This window comes from Geotrypetes seraphini, chromosome 9 (genome assembly GCF_902459505.1).
Source record: "Geotrypetes seraphini chromosome 9, aGeoSer1.1, whole genome shotgun sequence".
NCBI classification, from domain to species: Eukaryota; Metazoa; Chordata; class Amphibia; order Gymnophiona; family Dermophiidae; genus Geotrypetes; species Geotrypetes seraphini.
In genome coordinates, this window is record NC_047092.1 from 150,897,206 (window position 1) to 150,916,152 (window position 18,947).

General features: G+C 43.1%; 1 protein-coding gene across 1 annotated transcript in view; it reads left to right on the forward strand.

Annotated features, from left to right (window-relative positions):
* ATP1B3 (ATPase Na+/K+ transporting subunit beta 3) overlaps window positions 1-17,827 on the forward strand; it is an 82,691-nt gene extending 64,864 nt beyond the window's left edge. The window contains exons 6-7 of the mRNA XM_033959582.1: window positions 13,266-13,352; window positions 17,107-17,827. Of these exons, the coding sequence (XP_033815473.1) occupies window positions 13,266-13,352; window positions 17,107-17,277 (258 nt within the window). The 3' untranslated portion in view covers window positions 17,278-17,827. The remainder of the gene's footprint in view (window positions 1-13,265; window positions 13,353-17,106) is intronic.
* Window positions 17,828-18,947: the final 1,120 nt, after the last annotated feature.

Genomic DNA, 18,947 nt, shown 5'->3' on the forward strand with positions numbered 1-18,947 from the left:
CCACCTTCTCCTCCTCCGTAATCACTGAGGAGGAAACCACACATCTTTTCTCATCCTCCAAACTCACTACCTGCTCCTCTGATCCGATTCCCACTCACTTACTCGGCACTATCTCACCCACTACTATCTCTCCTATCTGTCACATCCTCAATCTATTGTTCTCCACTATAACTGTCCCTGATGCCTTCAAACACACCCCTCAAAAAACCCTCACTGACCCCACGTGCCCTTCCAACTATCGTCCCATCTCCCTCCTCCTCTTCTTATCCAAGTTACTTGAATATGCTGTTCACCGCCGTTGCCTGAACTTCCTCTCCTCCCAAGCAATTTTGGAAACGCTTCAGTCAGGCTTTCGCCCACTGCACTCCACAGAAACTGCCCTTACCAAAGTTTTCAATGACCTATTCCTGGCCAGATCCAAAAGCCTCTACTTTATCCTCATCCTTCTTGATCTATCTGCCGCCTTTTATACTGTTGTTCACTGCCTACTCCTTGATATGCTGGTCCTTGCAGGGATTCCAAGGTTCTCTTCTCTCCTGGTTTTCTTCCTATCTTTCCCACCACACCTTCAGTGTATGCAATGGTGGTTCCTCCTCCACAGCCTTCCCGCTATCAATTGGTGTACCTCAAGGCTCTGTCCTAGGACCTATTTTTTTTCTCAATCTTGGAGCGCTGATCTCCTCCCATGGCTTCCAATATCACCTCTCAAGCTGATGTCTTCCAGATCTACTTCTCTGTACCAGATATCTACTGAAACCCGGACCAGAGTCTCAGCCTGCCTATCCACATTGCTGCCTGGATGTCTTACCGCCATCTAAAACTGAACATGGCTAAAACAGAGCTGCTCATCTTCCCGCCTCCCTAAGTCCCCTGTTCTCTGTGGACAACACTCTCACCCTCCCTGTTTTGTCTGCTCATAATCTCGGGGTCATCTTTGGCTTCTCTCTCTCCTTTACTGCCCAGATACAACATAGCTAAAAGCTGCCGTTTCTTCAGTATTACCAAAATCTGACCCTTCCTCTCTGATCATACCACCAAAATGCTTGTCCATACCCTCATCACCTTGCACTTAGACTACTGCAGCTTGCTACTCTCAGGCCTTCTGCTTAGACATCTCCCCTCTAATCCGTCCAGAATTCAGCTGCATGACTCATTTCCATGAGAACCGCTATACTCACGTTACCCCTCTCCTAAAGTCACTTCACTGGCTTCCCATCCATTTCCAAATACAATTCAAACTCCTCTTACTGACCTACAAATGCACTCACTCAGCTGCTCCTCACTATCTCTCTTTACTTATCTCCCCCCCGGTGTGAGCTCTACTTAGCTGGTAAGTCCCTCTTGTCTGTACCATTTTCTTCCTCTGCCAACTCCAGACTCTGTCCCTTCTTTCCTGCTGTGCTGTATGCTTGGAACAAACTGTCTGAATCCCTACGGTGGGCTCCATCTCTGGCAGTGTTCAAGGCTAAGTTAAAAGCCCACCTCTTCGAGACTATCTTCAACTCCTAACTCCTCTCACGTTTAGGTTATGCATCTTTAACTCCATATGTCATGTCTGTCTGTCCAAGTTAGATTGTAAGCTCTTCTGAGCAGGGTCTGTCTGTTAAATGTCAAAATGTTCAGCGCTGTGTACACCTTTCAGCACTATATAAGTGATAAATAGTAGCAGTAGTTGAGAAACCACAGAGCTGTATTGTCTATAGGGGGCAAGGAAACATGGATGGCAGCATTAAGCTCTTTGGCACCAAAACCAAAGGAGAAATTACAGAGCTCTCCTAGTTTGTGCCAAACAGGCTCTGAGGGTTTGAATATAGAGGCAAGCAGTCGGTGTTCAAAAGAATGATGAAAGGAGCCAAACCATATTACTGATCCTTTTTATCACATGCCTCTGAGTAGGAGAATTTTGGAGGTTAATTCTCTCTTTTTCAGTGTACTTGCCAAATTAGTCTCCAGAGGTTCAGTTGCAGACTTTTGATACCACTCAGAAGAAGCTCTATCCACTTACTGAGATCCATCATGTCTGATTGAGCATTCCTTGTTGAATAAATTTGGAGGAGAATTACAGAAGCAAGTTGCTCAGCATATAAGTGCTGAGATGAAGGTGCTTAGCAACTTAATCTTTCTTGGAGCATTGTGCAAATTTCTATTACAGTATAACCTCCCCATTTGCCCTTAATATCTGTGCCAAGTGGTGCCAAATGAGCTCAAAGAGAAGTTTCACTTGAACCAAGAGCTGATATCTGGTGACAAAAACCTTCAATTCATGTGTTCACGCAGGTTTATAACTCTTCTTATTCTGAAATGACCCTTAGGATCCTTATGGTTTCTCTAAGGGAGAGTATGGTTCTAAGGAGAAGTATGACTGGTTTTTAGAACCCTTTCCTCCACAGGTTTGGAATGGATCTACACCTGAAGATCCTTTCTTGTATTTTATGCAGGTAATAGCTAAGGCTCTTCCTTAAGGGTTTAATTTGAAGAAGCAACCATGGCACTCCTATTTAGCTTTTTCCCCCAAAAATTGGTTGCAATGACTGTCCACCAGGGTATATGCAGAAGGATTTGGAAAACCCCATGCTCTACTTCTGTTGGATATGGTGTAGATAGCGAGTACAGTTTTCTCCCTTAAGCAAGCCAGACTTTCTAAGCTATTCAGTGCTTATAAAACAGAAGTGCATTTTCTCTTGTACTGTACAAAATACAAAAGTTGTAAATTTCTCAAAACAGGCACATCCCAATCCTAAAAAAAAAAAAAAGTAAATAATTTTCTTTTCTATCTTTGTCTGGCATTTTATTTTCTAGTTGGGCTAGTCCCAGTCTTTTGTTCACTTTTTTTGTGTCTGTCTTCTCCTAAATTATTTTCCACATTGCCTTTCCATTTCTTCTCTCTCCTCTTGTCGTCTTTTACTTTTCTGTATCTGCCTGGCACTGATCTTTCTTTTTATGTATTTTTTAATCACTTCTCTGCCTTTACATCTGCTCATTTGATTTCTCTCATTCTCTCTTTCTCTTACGCTCTAGTCCTTAGTCTCCTCCTTTTCACCTCTCATATACCTACCAGCTTTTTCCTCTCATTCGCTCTCTATCTCTCCCATTGCTCTTCCTGCTCTGCTCTTCCCTAGTCTCCAATTTCCATCTTCTGTACTCACTCCTTTTAACCCTCATCTACCCCTGATCCATCCCTAACTCTTCATCCGTCCCCTGCCTCTTATCCTGTGCCCCCATCTCCTATTGCTTCTCTTTCACCATCTTTAGGATAACATTTCCACTCAGACCCAACTCCTTTCTCTCATATCCCTTCATGGTCCCCCCCCCCCATCCCTTTTCAGTGCATCTCATTCTTATTCTATTTTTCCAGGTCATGCACACTATTTCTCAATCTTTTTCCACACTTCTTCCTTGATTCTTACCCTGATTTCATGCCCTTACTCATTCTGCCAACCCATCAAAACACCCTCACTCATCTCTACCAGTTGTCATGCCCTTACTATCAACTCAAAATTTCCGCTCTGTCTCTTCCATCCATTGTTACTATAACACTCTCCCACTCAATCACCAAGTTCTTCATCATCTTCTCCATTCTCCTTCCACCAAATCTCTTATTCCCATCCTTCTTGTACTGTCCCTTTTCCTTCCCCCACCCCAGTCTCATCAGTCTGCTTTTCTAGGGTCTCCTGTCTCTGATATTTTTCCTGTCTCCATGTCCCATCATACATTTCTTCTGTGTCCCTATCTGTCCTGTCCATCATCTTTTCTTTGTCCCTGTCCCTAGTAATCTTTTTCTCACACCCCTCATGTTCGCCTATGCTCTCATGGTATCCCCATCCCTTCCCCATACAGCATTACTCATCTATTTTCCTTCCCTTCCCTTTCTTCTGCACTCCCAAGCCAACATCTTTCTCTTTTACCGCCCCATAGTCAGCATCTTTCTCTCTCTTTCTGTGGATCTAGTGTATCTACTTTTCTCTTCCTCTTCCTCTTCCTCACCCTCTCATCAGATCTTTCTCTTTCCTCTTCTGTCTCTGGCAACAGTCTGGTATCTTTTTCTCCTTTCCTTTCTTCCCCATCTGGAAGTTCTGTAAACTTTCTTGGGCCACTGGCAGCGGTCAGCAATGCAAGTGGGCTTTCTCTATTTGGCCCTGAGGCTTTTCCCCAGCCACGTCTCACTCTTGTGGAAACAAAGTTGCATCAGAGGAAGCAGAACATAATCTCTCTGTTTGAAAGTCTTACGTACATCTGGTATGTAAGAATCCAAAGTGCTTACTTCGGCATCATCCATGCAACCAAGCATTCAACTCCATGATGTGAGTTTCTCTCATTTGTCCTTTACCTAAGACAGGAAGGATCAACGAGAACACCGCCTGTGCACCTAATTTCTTCACCTTTTGCCCCAGGGCCATGAAGTTGCTTTTGATACATTCAGTAGGATGCCTAGCAGTATTATTTATGCCAACATAGATAAGTAGCATAATATAACAGCCCTTGGGTTTGATGAGTCTCCGCAATCGAAGGAGTTTTTCAGGACCCTCCATGAGGTCTTTAGCCCCTGTTTTGTGTTCTTTGAGAATTTCATATTTATGCAGACAATATACTTTTGCTCTTCCCATGGAAGATTTCTTAAGACACAATTATGTGTCAAGCTCATTTGATAAAATCTGCCATTCTATTATATGTATACCAGACCAGTCCAGAACGAATGCGTTATGTTTATCTAACAGCAGATGGGGAGAGAGAGAGAAAAAAATAGTCCCAAGAGCAGTCTGGAATGTTCAGTATTTTTCTCTGTCTCCAAGCAGATGGATGAATCATGCAGCCCCTTTGTGTTTGTCTGGTAGCTGCGTCCTAACCTGGTTAATTCCAGGTGGCAGTTGAGCAAGGGGTTATGCTGGTCATCTAGGCTCAGGTTATAATCTGAACTTTCTCATTGAGCTTGGATGACACCCAGAACTTCTGGGTCCCTCACCTACCAGCTTGGATGACATCTGGTGGTACTAGTTCCCTCCCCACCCCTCCCTCCAGATCCGCTTCTGACTACTGAGGTGTCTTTGGAGTGTGGAATGAGGCAAAAGTTTATTAGAACTTCTGTGTGTGACAGTCTCCTGAAAAACAAGTATGTATTTACTTTTCATGTACTTAGTTTTACTGCACCAAGGTAAGTCCCTATTTAATTTTTCTTGTTTACTAATGGGCAAGAAGCTTCCATGTCTATAATTTAAATGTGTTTGGGGGTTTTAATCGCCAGTAACTAAAATGAATTATGCTGTTACTGCCTTTCCAGTATCTGTTTTCAGCTTGGTAGTTTTCTTCTCAGGAGGGCTGATTTTAATTTTCTCGCCATTAGCTGCCTTAGAGTCTCAGTCTTGCAGTGAGCATGATTTTGCCATTTTTGGGGGGTATCTACCTACGAGTATTTTTAATAAGAACATAAGAATAGCCTTACTGGGTCAGGCCAATGGTCCATCTAGCCCAATATCCCATCTTCATGGAGGCTAATCCAAGTCGCAAGTACCAGGCAAAAACCCAAATAGTAACAGCATTCCATGCTACTGATCCAGGACAAGTAGTGACTTCCCCCATGTCTGTCTAAACCAGGGGTGTCCAACCTTTTGGCTTCCCTGGGCTGCATTGGCCGAAAAAATTTTTTCTGGGGCCGCACAAACACTAACACTAGCTGATGAGCAAACACTAGCTGATGAGCAAAAAAAAGTTTGAGCAGGTCCCAAATTTGCAGTCACTAATATAGAAGATGTACGTATCTAAACCTTCATTAAAGGGACACTGTGAAGAGGAACTCAAAAAAGCAGTAATACTTACCCTGACTGAGTGATCCTCCACCTACACCGCTGACAGTGGGAGCAGCCACAACTTCCGCATCCCCATTCTGATGAGCAGGGATACGCGCTCCTAGTTCTCCCATTCACTTCTATTACAGCTACGGTGAACCTCTTCAGAGCGGAGATGCTGAATCAGCTGTCAGCAGTGCACGTGGAGGATCGTTTAATCAGGGTAAATATTACTGCTTTTTTGGGCCTCCCACTTTGAGCTTAGGCTCCCTCAAAATGAATATCTCCCCTGCTGTAGCTAGTAGGGATCCCCAAGCCTCACCAACTGACAGCCACCTCCTCCCCCCTCCAACTTCCCAAGTTCTGCAGCTGGAAGCAATATTGCAGAGCTGCTGCCTTCCCTCCTCCCTGCCCCCCCCCCCCCTTGGCTTTCATTCATGCATGAAAGCAGGGACAGCTTGAGGATATTGCCACTGGCTGCAAAGCTTGGAGATTTTGAGTTGCCAGACTGGAGGAAAATGTCTTCAGTTGGCAAGGCTTGGGAATCCCCCCTAGCTCAAGTATTTATAAATTGCACTCAGTCAGGGAGAAACTTTGGTGCCTATCTACTAATTTTGGGCTCCAGTCCCTCCCCCAAATCTGCTGTATATGACTAAGCCATTGAATACAAAAATAATTGTGATGCACATATCCCAAAGCTAACATATTCCAGTTAATAAATTCAAAATAAAACAATTTTTTTCTACCTTGTTGTCTGGATGTTTTGTTCACATGCTAAGGAAAGTCAGACCCTATTTTCACCAAAAACACTTTGCAGTCCTAGTACAATCCATCATCCTCTCCAGATTGGATTATTGCAATTCTATCTACCTCAGCCTAACCAAGAAAAGCCTCCACAGACTTCAGCGGATTCAGAACGCCGCAGCTAAGCTTGTTTTTGCGAAAAGCAAATTTGATCACGTCTCACCATTCCTGTCTAAGCTCCATTGGCTCCCAGTAATCCCCAGGATCCACTTCAAATGTGCGTGTCTGGCCTACAAGATCCTACATGGCATCCTTCCTGCCGTTATCCCTCTATCCTGGAACTCCCCAACCCCTACTTCCTCCAGATCCTCCCAAATTTTTAAACTATCCTTCCCTTCCATAAAAGGTATTTCCCATGTAGGCAAACTTGGGTCATCCCTCCCCTTTAGAATCACTGAGATCTGGAATAACCTCACCTCCCCTCTCCGAACCTCAAGCTCCCTCCAACTCTTCCGCAAACACCTAAAAACCTGGCTATTCTCAAAACTGTAACACTTCCCCCCTCTTAGGCCTCTCACCTTCCCCCTTTACACCTAACTCTTTAATCTCTCCACTGTAGTTCCTCTCTCATCTTTCTTCCTGTAAACCGTGCCGAGCTCCGCATTCGTGGAGATGGTGCGGTATATAAACCCAAGGTTTAGTTTAGTTTAGTTTTTCCATAATCTCTTTCTGCTTTTTCTCCATCTTCAACTAATTCTCTTTCCAGTGTCTGCTGTCCATTTATTTTTCTCCTCTTCTCTCGTTCCATTTCCTTCTTATGCCTGTCTGCAACGTATTGATTTTTCCCTTTCAGCTTTCTTAACTTTTTCTTTTCTACCTCTTCCACTCTTTCTCACCTTTCTTTTTAAATGTTCAGCTACCTCTCAATTCTCCATCTTCTCTCAATCCCTAGCTCTCCCATTTCCCATCTCACTCCTTTCCCAGCCTCCTATTCCCTTCTATCTACTCCCCATTGCCACATTTCTACCACTGTACTCACTGCTCTCTCACTCATCTTGTCATCTCCCTTTTGACCTCATTCACATGGCTCACCACTTTCAAAATCCCCCTCCCTCTCTCCACTGGTCAGGCTATAACTCTCTGTCCCTTTCTTTCCATCCCCTAGCATCATCTTATCACAGCTCTCTTCCCTCCTGCCCTTCCATGGTTCCATCTCTCCTCCTCTATCTCCATGGTCCAACATTTTGCTTCCTCTCTTTTCTGGTTTTCTTCTTCCCTTTCCCCTTGATGCTCAACAATGAAATGGAGAAAAAAGAGAAATGCTGCATCGCTCTGCCTTCCATCCACAGGCCTAACATTTCTCCCTTCCTCCCATCCCCAGATCCAACTTCTCTCCCTTTCTCTTCCCAACTGCCCACTATCCCATCTCTCCCTCTGCCTGCCTCCCTTCCCCAGGTCCACCATTTCTTTCTTTCTCCTCCCAACAGTTCTCCCTTCAGGTATCTCTTTCCCTCTTCCGCCACACCACCCCAGGTCCAACTTCTCTCCCTTCAGACAATTGCCCACTATCTCTCTCTCTCTGTCCTCTGTTTCTGGTCCCATAAGCTCTCCCCCAACGCCCAATCTTTTAATACCCTCCCTCCCACAAAATAAAAGTCTAGGAGGCTTCCTCGGCCCAGCATGTTCTCCCCTTTCTCTCTGCGCCCATGCATATGTATCTCACTCCTCTCCCACCACCATGTCCAATAATTCTGTCTCCGTCCCTCCTCTCTCTGCCCAACAGTTCTCCTCTTTCTTTATCTCCCCAATTGCACCATCTCTCCCTCTCTGACACCCAATTCTCCCTTTCTATTATCTCCCTCACCTCTGCATCTTTCCCTCACTCCCTCCATTCTTCCGTCTTATGGCTCATTCTCCCCTCTATCTTTCCCTTCATTCTGTATCCTAAGTTCATGCCCCTCCCTCCTTCCTTCCATCATTTTTCCTAAGTTTGTGCTCCCTCCCTCTCAAGTATCTCACCCTTCTCCCTCCCTCCCTTCTGTGCCCCGGGTGTTTACCTTCAGGCCAGCTCCCTCCTCACTGCTAGTCATTTTTTTTTGCTGAAAGCCACTGGCAGCGCCTCCCTCTCAAGTCCCAACATGCCTCTTCTCCCTCCCTCCCTTCTAATAATAATAATAACAGTTTATATACCGCAGGAACGTGAAATTCTATGTGGTTTACAATGGTTAAAAGATGTTACAAATTAATTAGAATTAGCAAGGTTAGAAGCTGTACCCCGGGTGTTTACCTTCAGGCCGGCTCCCTCCTCACTGCTAGTCATTTTTTTGCTGAAAGCCGTGGGCAGCGCCTCCCTCTCAAGTCCCAACACACCCTTCTCCCTCCCTCCCTTCTGTACTGTGTTGCAACTTCAGGGGGAACACTTCCGGGTCAGCCGCAAGAGGCACATAGGATCCGCTGCTTGTGGCTTTGAGCAAACGCTGCAGCAATATGGAGGAGGAAGCCAGCAAGATGGTAAACACCCGGGGGTGGCAGAGGAAAACACCGCATCGCCCTCGTACCTTGAGTGGAGCCGCACAAAATACTTCACGGGGCCGCAGGTTGGACACCCCTGGTCTAAACAGACAGAGGCTTTTCCTCTAGGAACTTGTTCAAATCTTTATTAAAACTAGCTACATTAACTGCTCTTACCACACCCTCTGGCAATGTGTTCCAGAACTTAACTATTATCTGAGTGAAAAAATATTTCCTCTTATTGGTTTTAAAGCTATTACTCTAACTTCATCAAGTATCCCACTAGTCTTTGTAATACTTAATGCAGTAAAAAAAATCAATCCACTTGTACCCATTCTACACCACTCAAGATTTTGTAGACTTCAATCATATCTCCCCTCAGCCATCTCTTTTCCAAGCTGAAGAGCTCTAATCTCTTTAATCTTTACTGATACGAGGAAATCCTTGTCTCTTCTTGAGCACTTGTTCTGTCTGAACCGGTTCATTCCAGTTTTGTAGTTGGCAGTTCAGTGAGGTGTCTGATCTGCACAGTTCCTCCATTTTCACACTATCTGGCTTTGTATGTTTTCTCTGCCTTTTGTTAGTGGTGCTCAAATGCATTTACTAATTCTCTCTTTAATGTGACAGTTAATGCTAAGCCCTTTTGTTTTGTACAAATGCAATTGTTCCTTCTCCTGGATCCAGTTTTGATGTAGTTCTAACATAATTTTTAGGGCTTTTGGCTGAACTCCTAGGAGAGGTTTAGATGTTTTGTTTGTTTCACTGCCTTTGTCTAGTGCTACGGTACTGTGTTGTCCTGTGTGAGCTTATAACTCACATTGTAGAGATCCTGTGTGAGAGTCATCTGCATGGGTTCCCTATGGAACCCTACAGCTTTTACTTACATAGTCTTGCTGTAATATTCAGCTTCCACATACGTATAATATCAGCTTTATTTTCAAGTTTAATACGTACTCCTGGTGGAATTTTGCGCAACAGCTCAATGCAGAATTTGCACAGAATTCCTCAGGCACACAGAACACTTGTGTTCTGCGCAGAATCTCTGCTGTGGTCCAGAATTGCAGCAGCACTGCCTCTCTTTTGTCCAAATTGCTGCTGTGACATCTTTGGGCAACCTGGCCATACCTCTCCCTATGCACCCTAGCATCCTTCTAGCTTTCGCCGTCACCTTTTCAACCTGTTTGGCCATCTTAAGATCATCACATACAATGACACCCAAGTCCTGTTCTTCTGTCGTGCACATAAATTCTTCACCCCCTAAGCGGTACCGTTCCTTCGAGTTTTTGGAGCCTAAATGCATGGCCTTGCATTTCTTAACATTAAATTTTAGCTTCCAAATTTCAGACCATTCTTTAAACTTTGCAAGGTCTTTCTTCATGTTATTCACATCATCCTGGGTGTCTACTCTATTGCAGATTTTTGTATCATCTGCAAATAGGCAAATCTTACCTGACAGCCCTTCAGCAATATTGTTCATAAAAATGTTAAAAAGAACAGGCCCAAGAACAGAACTTTGAGGCACACCATTGGTAACATACCTTTCCTCAGAGCAATCTCCATTGATCACTACCCTCTGTCGCCTTCCACTCAACTAGTTCTTGACCCAAACCATCACTTTGGGACCCATCCCAAGGGCAATCAGTTTATTTATTAGACGTTTGTGTGGAACACTGTCAAAGGCTTTGCTAAAATCTAAATACACCACATCTAGTGCACTCTATCCAATTCTCTGGTCACCCAGTCAAAGAAATTGATCAGATTTGTCTGACAAGACCTACCTCTAGTGAATCCATGTTGCCTCCTGTCCTGTAATCCACAGGATTCCAGAAACTTCACCATTTTCTGTTTTAAAAAGGAATCACCCAAAACCAGATTTGAATCACTTCTTGGCAGAGTGGATGGGATCCGGTGCCTTCTCTAAAAGATTAAGAATAATACAGAACACAGCGGTTCGCGTGATTTTCGGTTTGAAAAAATATGATCATGGTAGCCCTTATTATCAACAGCTTCATTGGTTGCCGTTTGAGGCAAGAGTTTTGTTTAAATTTGGTTGTATTTGCTTTAAAGCATTGTTTGGTTTGGCCCTTTTTATCTTTCTTCTCATTTTGAATTCTACAAGGCTAATAAGATCACTCGAAAACTTGTTGTTATAAAAGATTCTTAGATAAAACATTTGCATTTCAGGCAGGAAAATGAATACCTGGTTGAGTACTGTTATTTCTCAAGCTGTCTTATTATTCTTTTAGAAAGTTGTTGAAAACTTACTTGTTTGATAAATTTATAACCTGATCTTTATTTTTTTCGCTGTATTTCTCTGATATTTGTATTTTCACTGATTGTACAGTCTTCTTTGATGTGAACCGCCTAGAATTATGTGGTGAGGCGGTATACAGTATAAGAATAGAGTTGTTATTATTATTATAACTAGTCTTTAAGCCCGTTACATTAATGGGTGCTAGAATAGATGTGTCTGTCTTTCTTTCTGTGTCTCTCCTTGGCTGCTGTCTGTCTGTCTTTCTGAGTCTCTCCTTCACCATTGTCTATGTGTCTTTCTGTCTCTTTCTCTCTCGTTGGCCGCTGTTTGTCTGTCTTTGTCTCTCTCTCTCCTTGGTCGCTGTCTATCTGTCTTTGTCTCGTTCTCTCGTTGGCCGCTGTTTGTCTGTCTTTGTCTCTCTCTCTCTCTCTCTCCTTGGCCGCTGTCTGTCTGTTCTTTCCTTGTCCGCTGTCTGTGTGTCTTTTTGTCTCTTTCTCTCTCGTTGGCTGCTGTCTGTCTGTCTCTCTCTCTCTCCTCTGTCTTTCTGTCTCTTTCTCTCTCTCTCTTTGGCCGCTGTCTGTGTGTCTGTCTGTTTTCTGTCTCTCTCTCCTTGGTCGCCGGTCTGTCTTTCTTTCTCTTTCCCTCCCTCCCGTTCCCCGCCTGTGCCCCACTCCCCTTCCTTTGGCTGCCCCCCTCAGCCCACCCCACCCCCTCTGCGGCAGCGCCACCAGCCTCCAATGCCATGGCAGCGAATAAACAAATCCTCATCCTCGACCCGCCCAACAAACAGAAATTCAGAGGTAAGGGGTGTTGGTTCGCCGCTGGGCGGGCAGAGAGCGCAGTTCTTGCGAGCTGCAACTGTGCTCTGACCCAGAGGGGAGAGTGGAGGCAGAGGAGAAGGCCGTGCGACCAGGGAGCGGCAATGGTTGTGGCCTTCCCTCCCCTAGCTCCGTAGCTTGGTCGCTGCCGCCTCCTTCTCTCCCCGATGTCAGCTCAGAATGTGTGCACGTGCCGAATGTGCATGTGCCGCACTCTCCAATATTTCTCTGCCAGCTAAGGACGCACGGAGCCACGAAGATTGAAATGCGCATGCATGCTTAGAGTATTATTATATAGGATTGTTTGTTCACATAGAACATTGTGGCTTGGTTGTCTGTTCACATCTCACTGCTGCCTAGAACAGAATGCCCAGCACAATAGCTAGTTAGATCAGACAGTTCTGAAAAATTTGTTTGTAGTCGAATCCAACTCCCAGAACCATTTTTCTTCTGTTCTAGGCTGCACTCTCACAACAAGATGGTATACAAATTTAGGGTGATTGGTTTCTATATGGCCACTGTCCTTTGTTGTTTTCAGTGAGCCTAATATGTTACATGCAGATAATTCAGTTTTCCTCCAGTATCATTATGGCAGTTAGAACACTTTTCCATCTTCCCTCTGTACTATACCGTTGTCCAATGGCATTGTTTTGAACATTTTCAGCTGCCTTGTTCTGCAAAATTGAGGGTTTTTTTTTTCTAATTTTCTGTAATGACACAAATGCAGTATTTGAATGGTTTTAAACATTTACCGTGATTTGAATGCTTCAACAACTAGTACTAAAACTTAATACATAGTTCAAAAATTATACCATCAACTAAACCTGCTTTCTTTAAGTTTATTTCTTGAGCTTTAGAGCATTAAAATGTTATTGTGTAAAACATTTCTAAAAATTCTAGCAAGAGCTTTTGCAATTGAATTAGTATTTAATTTTCACAAAGAATTTGTGGTGATCTAAATTTTATACAAAATTTAAGGTTAGATGGGAATGTAAGTAACATAAATGTATCATACTATAGAAAATGAATTTATTTTGGAATGTTTTATTGCATTTTTTTCTCTTAAATGTGTGTATTGTGGTTTCTCACTTTATCAAACCACTTTCCCTTTCTGCAAGGACTTACCTTAACAGCCATTTTTTTTGTGTTTCACTATAGAAAGACGATGGAGTGCAACTTCTGTATTTTCCAGATTATGGAAAAATTGACTTGATGTACTTTCCATACTATGGGAAAAAGGTTCAAGTAAGTACAGTGTTCTCCCCAGAAATTTTTTCCAGCCGGGTGACATGAAAAAGTAGCCGGGTGGGGCGGGACGGGGAAATTTGGTGGTGGGAAAAATTAAATGTGTACTATTTTACTAGTTAATTTTTATTAATTATTTTCCAATGCTCAATATGACTTTCTTTTTTAAGGTTTGACACTTGTGCCAGAATATTTTTATTAAATTTAAGAAGTATCCAATTCTAGAAGTGAATAATTAGATATTTGCCCTCTTTCAAATGGTATAAAGCAGTGTTCTTGAACCTTTTGATACCTATGGACCGGCAGAAATAAAATAATTATTTTGTAGACCGGCACCAGTCCGCGGACCGGCAGTTGAAGAACACTGAGCTAAGTCGTGGGCCAGACCCCGCCCATCTCCAACCAATCTCCGCTCCAGACCCCGCCCCCATAATAGTACTAATTGTAACACCATTTTTTTCCATTCATTTTTCATATATACACACACACAATATAATCGTATTAACAACACATAATGGTTAACCACAAAATTAAACTACACAAAGCACACTATATGCTTCTCAATATTAATTCCTACCAAAACACAGATAACCCCATGCAAATACGGGACAAAACTAAAAGTATGAATATATACAAACAAACCCTAAGATGCAAGACAAATGCATTTCTTCCTGAACAGACAGCAGATGTAAATAAATCACTAAATTCAAAAATAAAATCATTCCCCCTACCGTTGTCTCCCTCCCTCCCTGCTGTGCCTTGCTTTCTGGTCTGCTCCCCAGTGTTATCTTCGGGCCGGCTCCCTCTTCCTCAGTGCTGCAGTGCACAAGGCCGTGGGCAGCAGTTCCTCGCGGGTCCCGCACCTCATCTGGAAGCCTTTCCTCTGACGTTGCAACTTCAGAGAGAAGGCTTCCAGTTCAGGCACAGGACGCGCATAGGAGCCTCTGCCCACGGCTTTGTGCACAGCAGCACTGAGGAAGAGGGAGCCGGCCCGAAGACAACGCCGCATCGATCGCACTGTGGACCAGTAGCTGAAGAGCACTATCTGGGACCTGATGCATGTGCCGGCCCTATGGACCAGCACCAGTCCATGGACTGGCAGTTGAAGAACACGTATAGAGGTTTAAAAAAAAGGGAAATACGTTAATGAAGTCATTAGGTTCAATCTAGCCATTTATTTATAAGAACATAAGAATTACCTCTGCTGGGTCAGACCAGTGGTCCATCGTACTCAGCAGTCTGCACGTGCGGCGGCCCTTAGGTCAAAGACCATAAGTGAATGTCATTGGATAGCCCAGTCATAACACCTGATCTAACAGAAAATCAGTGTCAGGACTGCAAGATTGCTATAATCCTCAGTCAAATTGAACAAGACTGGGCTATTCTTCCAAGAAGGGGCAAAAACTACACTATCCCACTGTGCAAAACTAGTAGACACCTATTATACTAGTAAAGAACTTGGAATAATCTCCCACATTTTATTACACTGGCCCTTAAGGACTGATTGCTGGAAAAGGTTGAAAAATAATGAGTATGGCACAAGTCTAGGGCAGGGAAGAACAAGAGAGAATTCTGCTTAAAATTATTACAATTAAACATACAGGATTTTACACAGAACTTTTATTTTTGCATAAACTCCCTAGGAATATTCCTTGCACAGCTGTGACCTTAACACAAAATGTTATTGTGAGATGGCATACTGTATCGACCCAAGATAAATCAAGGCATTGTCCCATTTCAACTTCACTTTCCTACCCTTCTGCTGCTAACCTACTCAGACTCTCAAGTGTAGCCTGACTGATTACACCGGTGAAGACAGAGCAAAAATAGTAAATGAAATAATAATTAAAAAACAACACATTTAAGACGACCATGGAAATAATATCCCAGCAGCTACAGAATTTGACTTGACTGACAGCCTGCACGTTTTTCTACTATTCTTGAGGTGTTTTGTTTTTCCATTTTAGCTTAAACGAGATGCTAACGTGTAAGAAAAAAATAATTTGATTCATCAGACTGGTACACTGGATAATGTTTTAGCCCTGCCAAATTTAAAAGCTTCTTACTTTCCCACAGGTTTCCATGCTTCTTTAGTTTTTCCAAAGATGCTGTAAAATACCGTCACATGAGCAAGGGCCCTCCTTCCTTCCTTTTCCCTGGTCTGGCATCTTCTTCTCTCCCCCCCCACCCCCGGTCGGCAGATTCGGTACAGGCTAAGGCGGGAGATAGGTCAGCGATGCAGGGAAGCTGGCTTGCTTCGGGCCTTCCTCGCTGCTGGGTCCTGCCTTCAGAGAAACAGAAAATAGGCAGGACCCGGCAGCGAGGAAAGCCCGAAGAAAGCAAGCTTCCCTCCATCGCTGATCTATCTCCCGCCTTAGCCTGTAGCGAATCTATTTCTCGGACCTGCTTTATTACTCTTAGGCACCTTCTCCCTCCTTTTCTGTGTGCCAGCAGCAGTTACTGAAACACGCAGCTACTAGCTTCCGCCTCTCCTCTTTCTGAAGAACCAGTGTCCAGCCTGTCTTGCAGGATAAGCAGGAGAAAGAGGCGCACTCGGTCATAATGATCAAAACCAATCAGAAAGAGGCGTACTCGGTCATAATGAGCGAAACCAATCAGAAAGAGGCGCACTCATCATAATGAGCCTGCAGTCCCTGTCTCCAACCACAACTGTAAAAACTAACCAGCAGTAGGAAATTTAAAAAAAAAAAAGTAAAGCTGAAAACCCGCTTGCTGGGCTTTTAAAAAAAAAAGTCAGGCTTAGGCGAATTTGCAATCAAAATGAAGCTGGGCGCTCATCTAAATTAGCCGGGTGGAGCACCCGGCTAAAAGGTGCTAGGGAGAACACGGAAGTATTTTATTTTTGTAAAAATTCTTTGATTGAAGAGCTTATTTCTAAAACCCTCTAAGCCCAGTGGAGCTAATATGGACTTGCAGATTTTAGAAAGAAGCTCTTCAGTTTCACTTTAGAACAGGGGTCTCAAAGTCCCTCCTTGAGGGCCGCAATCCATTCGGGTTTTCAGGATTTCCCCAATGAATATGCATGAGATCTGTGTGCATGCACTGCTTTCAATGCATATTCATTGGGGAAATCCTGAAAACCCGATTGGATTGCGGCCCTCAAGGAGGGACTTTGAGATCCCTGCTTTAGAACATAGAACTTTGCTTCAACCAGCTACCATAGCCAGTGGGGTGGGATGGCAGCGGCACCTCTCTGCCCCTCATGTCACATTCGTGCTCTCCCTTCCCCACCCTTCATACCGCTTTAAAATATTCACCAATGCGAGCAACTACTCTAGCCTGCTGCTCGCACTGGCCTGGCTAGTGACATCAGAGGGAAAGCCAGCGTGAGCAGCAGGCCAGAGAAGCCGCGATTTAAAGAGATACAGGGGTGGGAAGGGAGAGTACGAGTGTGACTTGGGGGTGCTGAAGGGGCAAAGGGGCAGAGAGAAGGGTGCAAGAGGTGCCACCACCCTGGACGCATCCCACCCTCGCTACGCTACTGGCCAGAACTGCTAGTTTAAAATCCTCTGTGTTCCCAACTATTGACTAATTACTTCATATGTATGGACAGAGGACACTTGAACATGGAAAACTACTGTACATGTCATAGTAGTACAATTTTAGGTTACATTTTTAAATGAAATTGAGTAATATAGTACGTTGCTGAGTTATTTTTCTTTCCATTCTGTTAAAGTTCATGAAAATCAAGTTACATTTCAAGTAAAAATTAATTTTGTTTATATTTTTTTAGGACACCTACGTGCAGCCTTTAGTTGCTGTTAAAATAATAACTACCAGCAATGCTACCGAGGAAGACATACAATTTGAATGCAAGATTCATGGGTCTTCTAATTTAAGAAATTCAGATGATCGAGATAAATTCCTGGGACGAGTAACTTTCAAAGTTCTTATCCAAGACTAGCATGAATAGAAAAGCTCCATGAAGTAAAATGTTGTGTGTTTTGTTTTTATTTTTTATCGGCTGGACCTGCTATTCTGGGATATGAGACCACCTTGGAGGAGGTTGGGAAGGCACATTACATTCAGGGTAGCATAATAAAGATGATGTGCTTCCAAATCCTAAATTCTAAACCCCTTAGAATATATTATGTGTCATGCTTATGCCTGCTCCCATGGGACCAGTTTACAGACATAGATATCATGCCATAATAGGGACCTAAAAATAGCTGTTTCCAAACATGTCATAATGGTGGTCTTTGTCCTGTACAGATGTGGTTTTATCCTCTAAATGAGTGTCTAAAGCTTAATGTGCTGTGCTTTGTAAATATTTAATTGATTTAACACTGGTTTAACTGTCTTATTTCAACACCGACACAGTTTTAGGGATCAAATAAGGAAGTGGAATGGTAGCTGACCAACACAAAATGATTTTATAGTCTGCAAGAATTGTTGTGTGCAGATGCCTTAAGTCCTGTATGAAAAAATGAAATAAAGTGGATTTTAAAAGTTTATAAGTATTATTTGTGGATTAATTTGTGAACAATTATCTGTGAAATGCATGAAATTAATGTCACTGATTTTAGGCAAGGAGCAAAAAGTCATGCTCATCTAGTTCACCAATAAAATACCCATTGCAATAAATAAATAAAAAATACAGGAGAGGTGAATTGAAAATTTTCAATCTAGCAAAGCAAAATTATTACACAGCATATTACAAATATGGAGTTCCAGTTAAAAAAAAAAGGAATACTGTTAACTCTACAGAATAGAGGAGTGAAAGGTTATATTAGGAGTTGAAATTGTTTAGGAGATTCAAATGAAGGAAAAATGACACTGTATTGTTTATTTCAATGTTTGTTCCATTTTTCAATAAAAACATTTAAACTAACTCTACAGAATACGATAGTTATTAAGTATGGCCTCCTTGAATAGCCAAACAAAAAAGCAGAACAGGTAGTGTAGGGTCATAAAAAGTAGTGGTGTTTCAGCGGAATATGCCTGCATCAGGGGTCAACACATCCAAATAAAAGTGTAGTTGTATATCTCGTCTTTCTAAAATACTACACTTCTCCCTCCGTATTCGCAGGGGATGCGGGCGGACCATGGCCGCGAATATGAAAAAACCGTGAATAACTTTTTATATGTTATTCACTGTTTTTTGTAACAGCCAGCGTTTTTGCAATTGAAACCTCAAATAACTGGAGCTGAAAGTACCTGGGAGTGTGCTGGATCGAGAGGTGACCCAGGGAACTATAGATCAGTGAGTTTGACTTCGGTGCCGGGAGAGATGTCGGAAGTGCTGATAAAAGACAACATCGATGAGCATCTAAAAAGGAATAAACTGATGAAAACAAGTCAACATGGCTTCTGCAAGGGAAGATCGTGCCTAATGAACTTATTGCACTTCTTTGAAGGAATAAACAAATGGATGGACAAAGGGGACCCTATAGACATCGTATATTTAGATTTCCAAAAAGCCTTTGACAAGGTACCCCATGAACGCCTACTACGGAAACTGAAGAACCATGGGGTAGAAGGAGACATACTTAGATGGATCAAAAATTGGTTGGTGGGTAGAAAGCAAAGGGTGAGAGTGAAGGGCCACTACTCGGGCTGGAGGATGGTCATGAG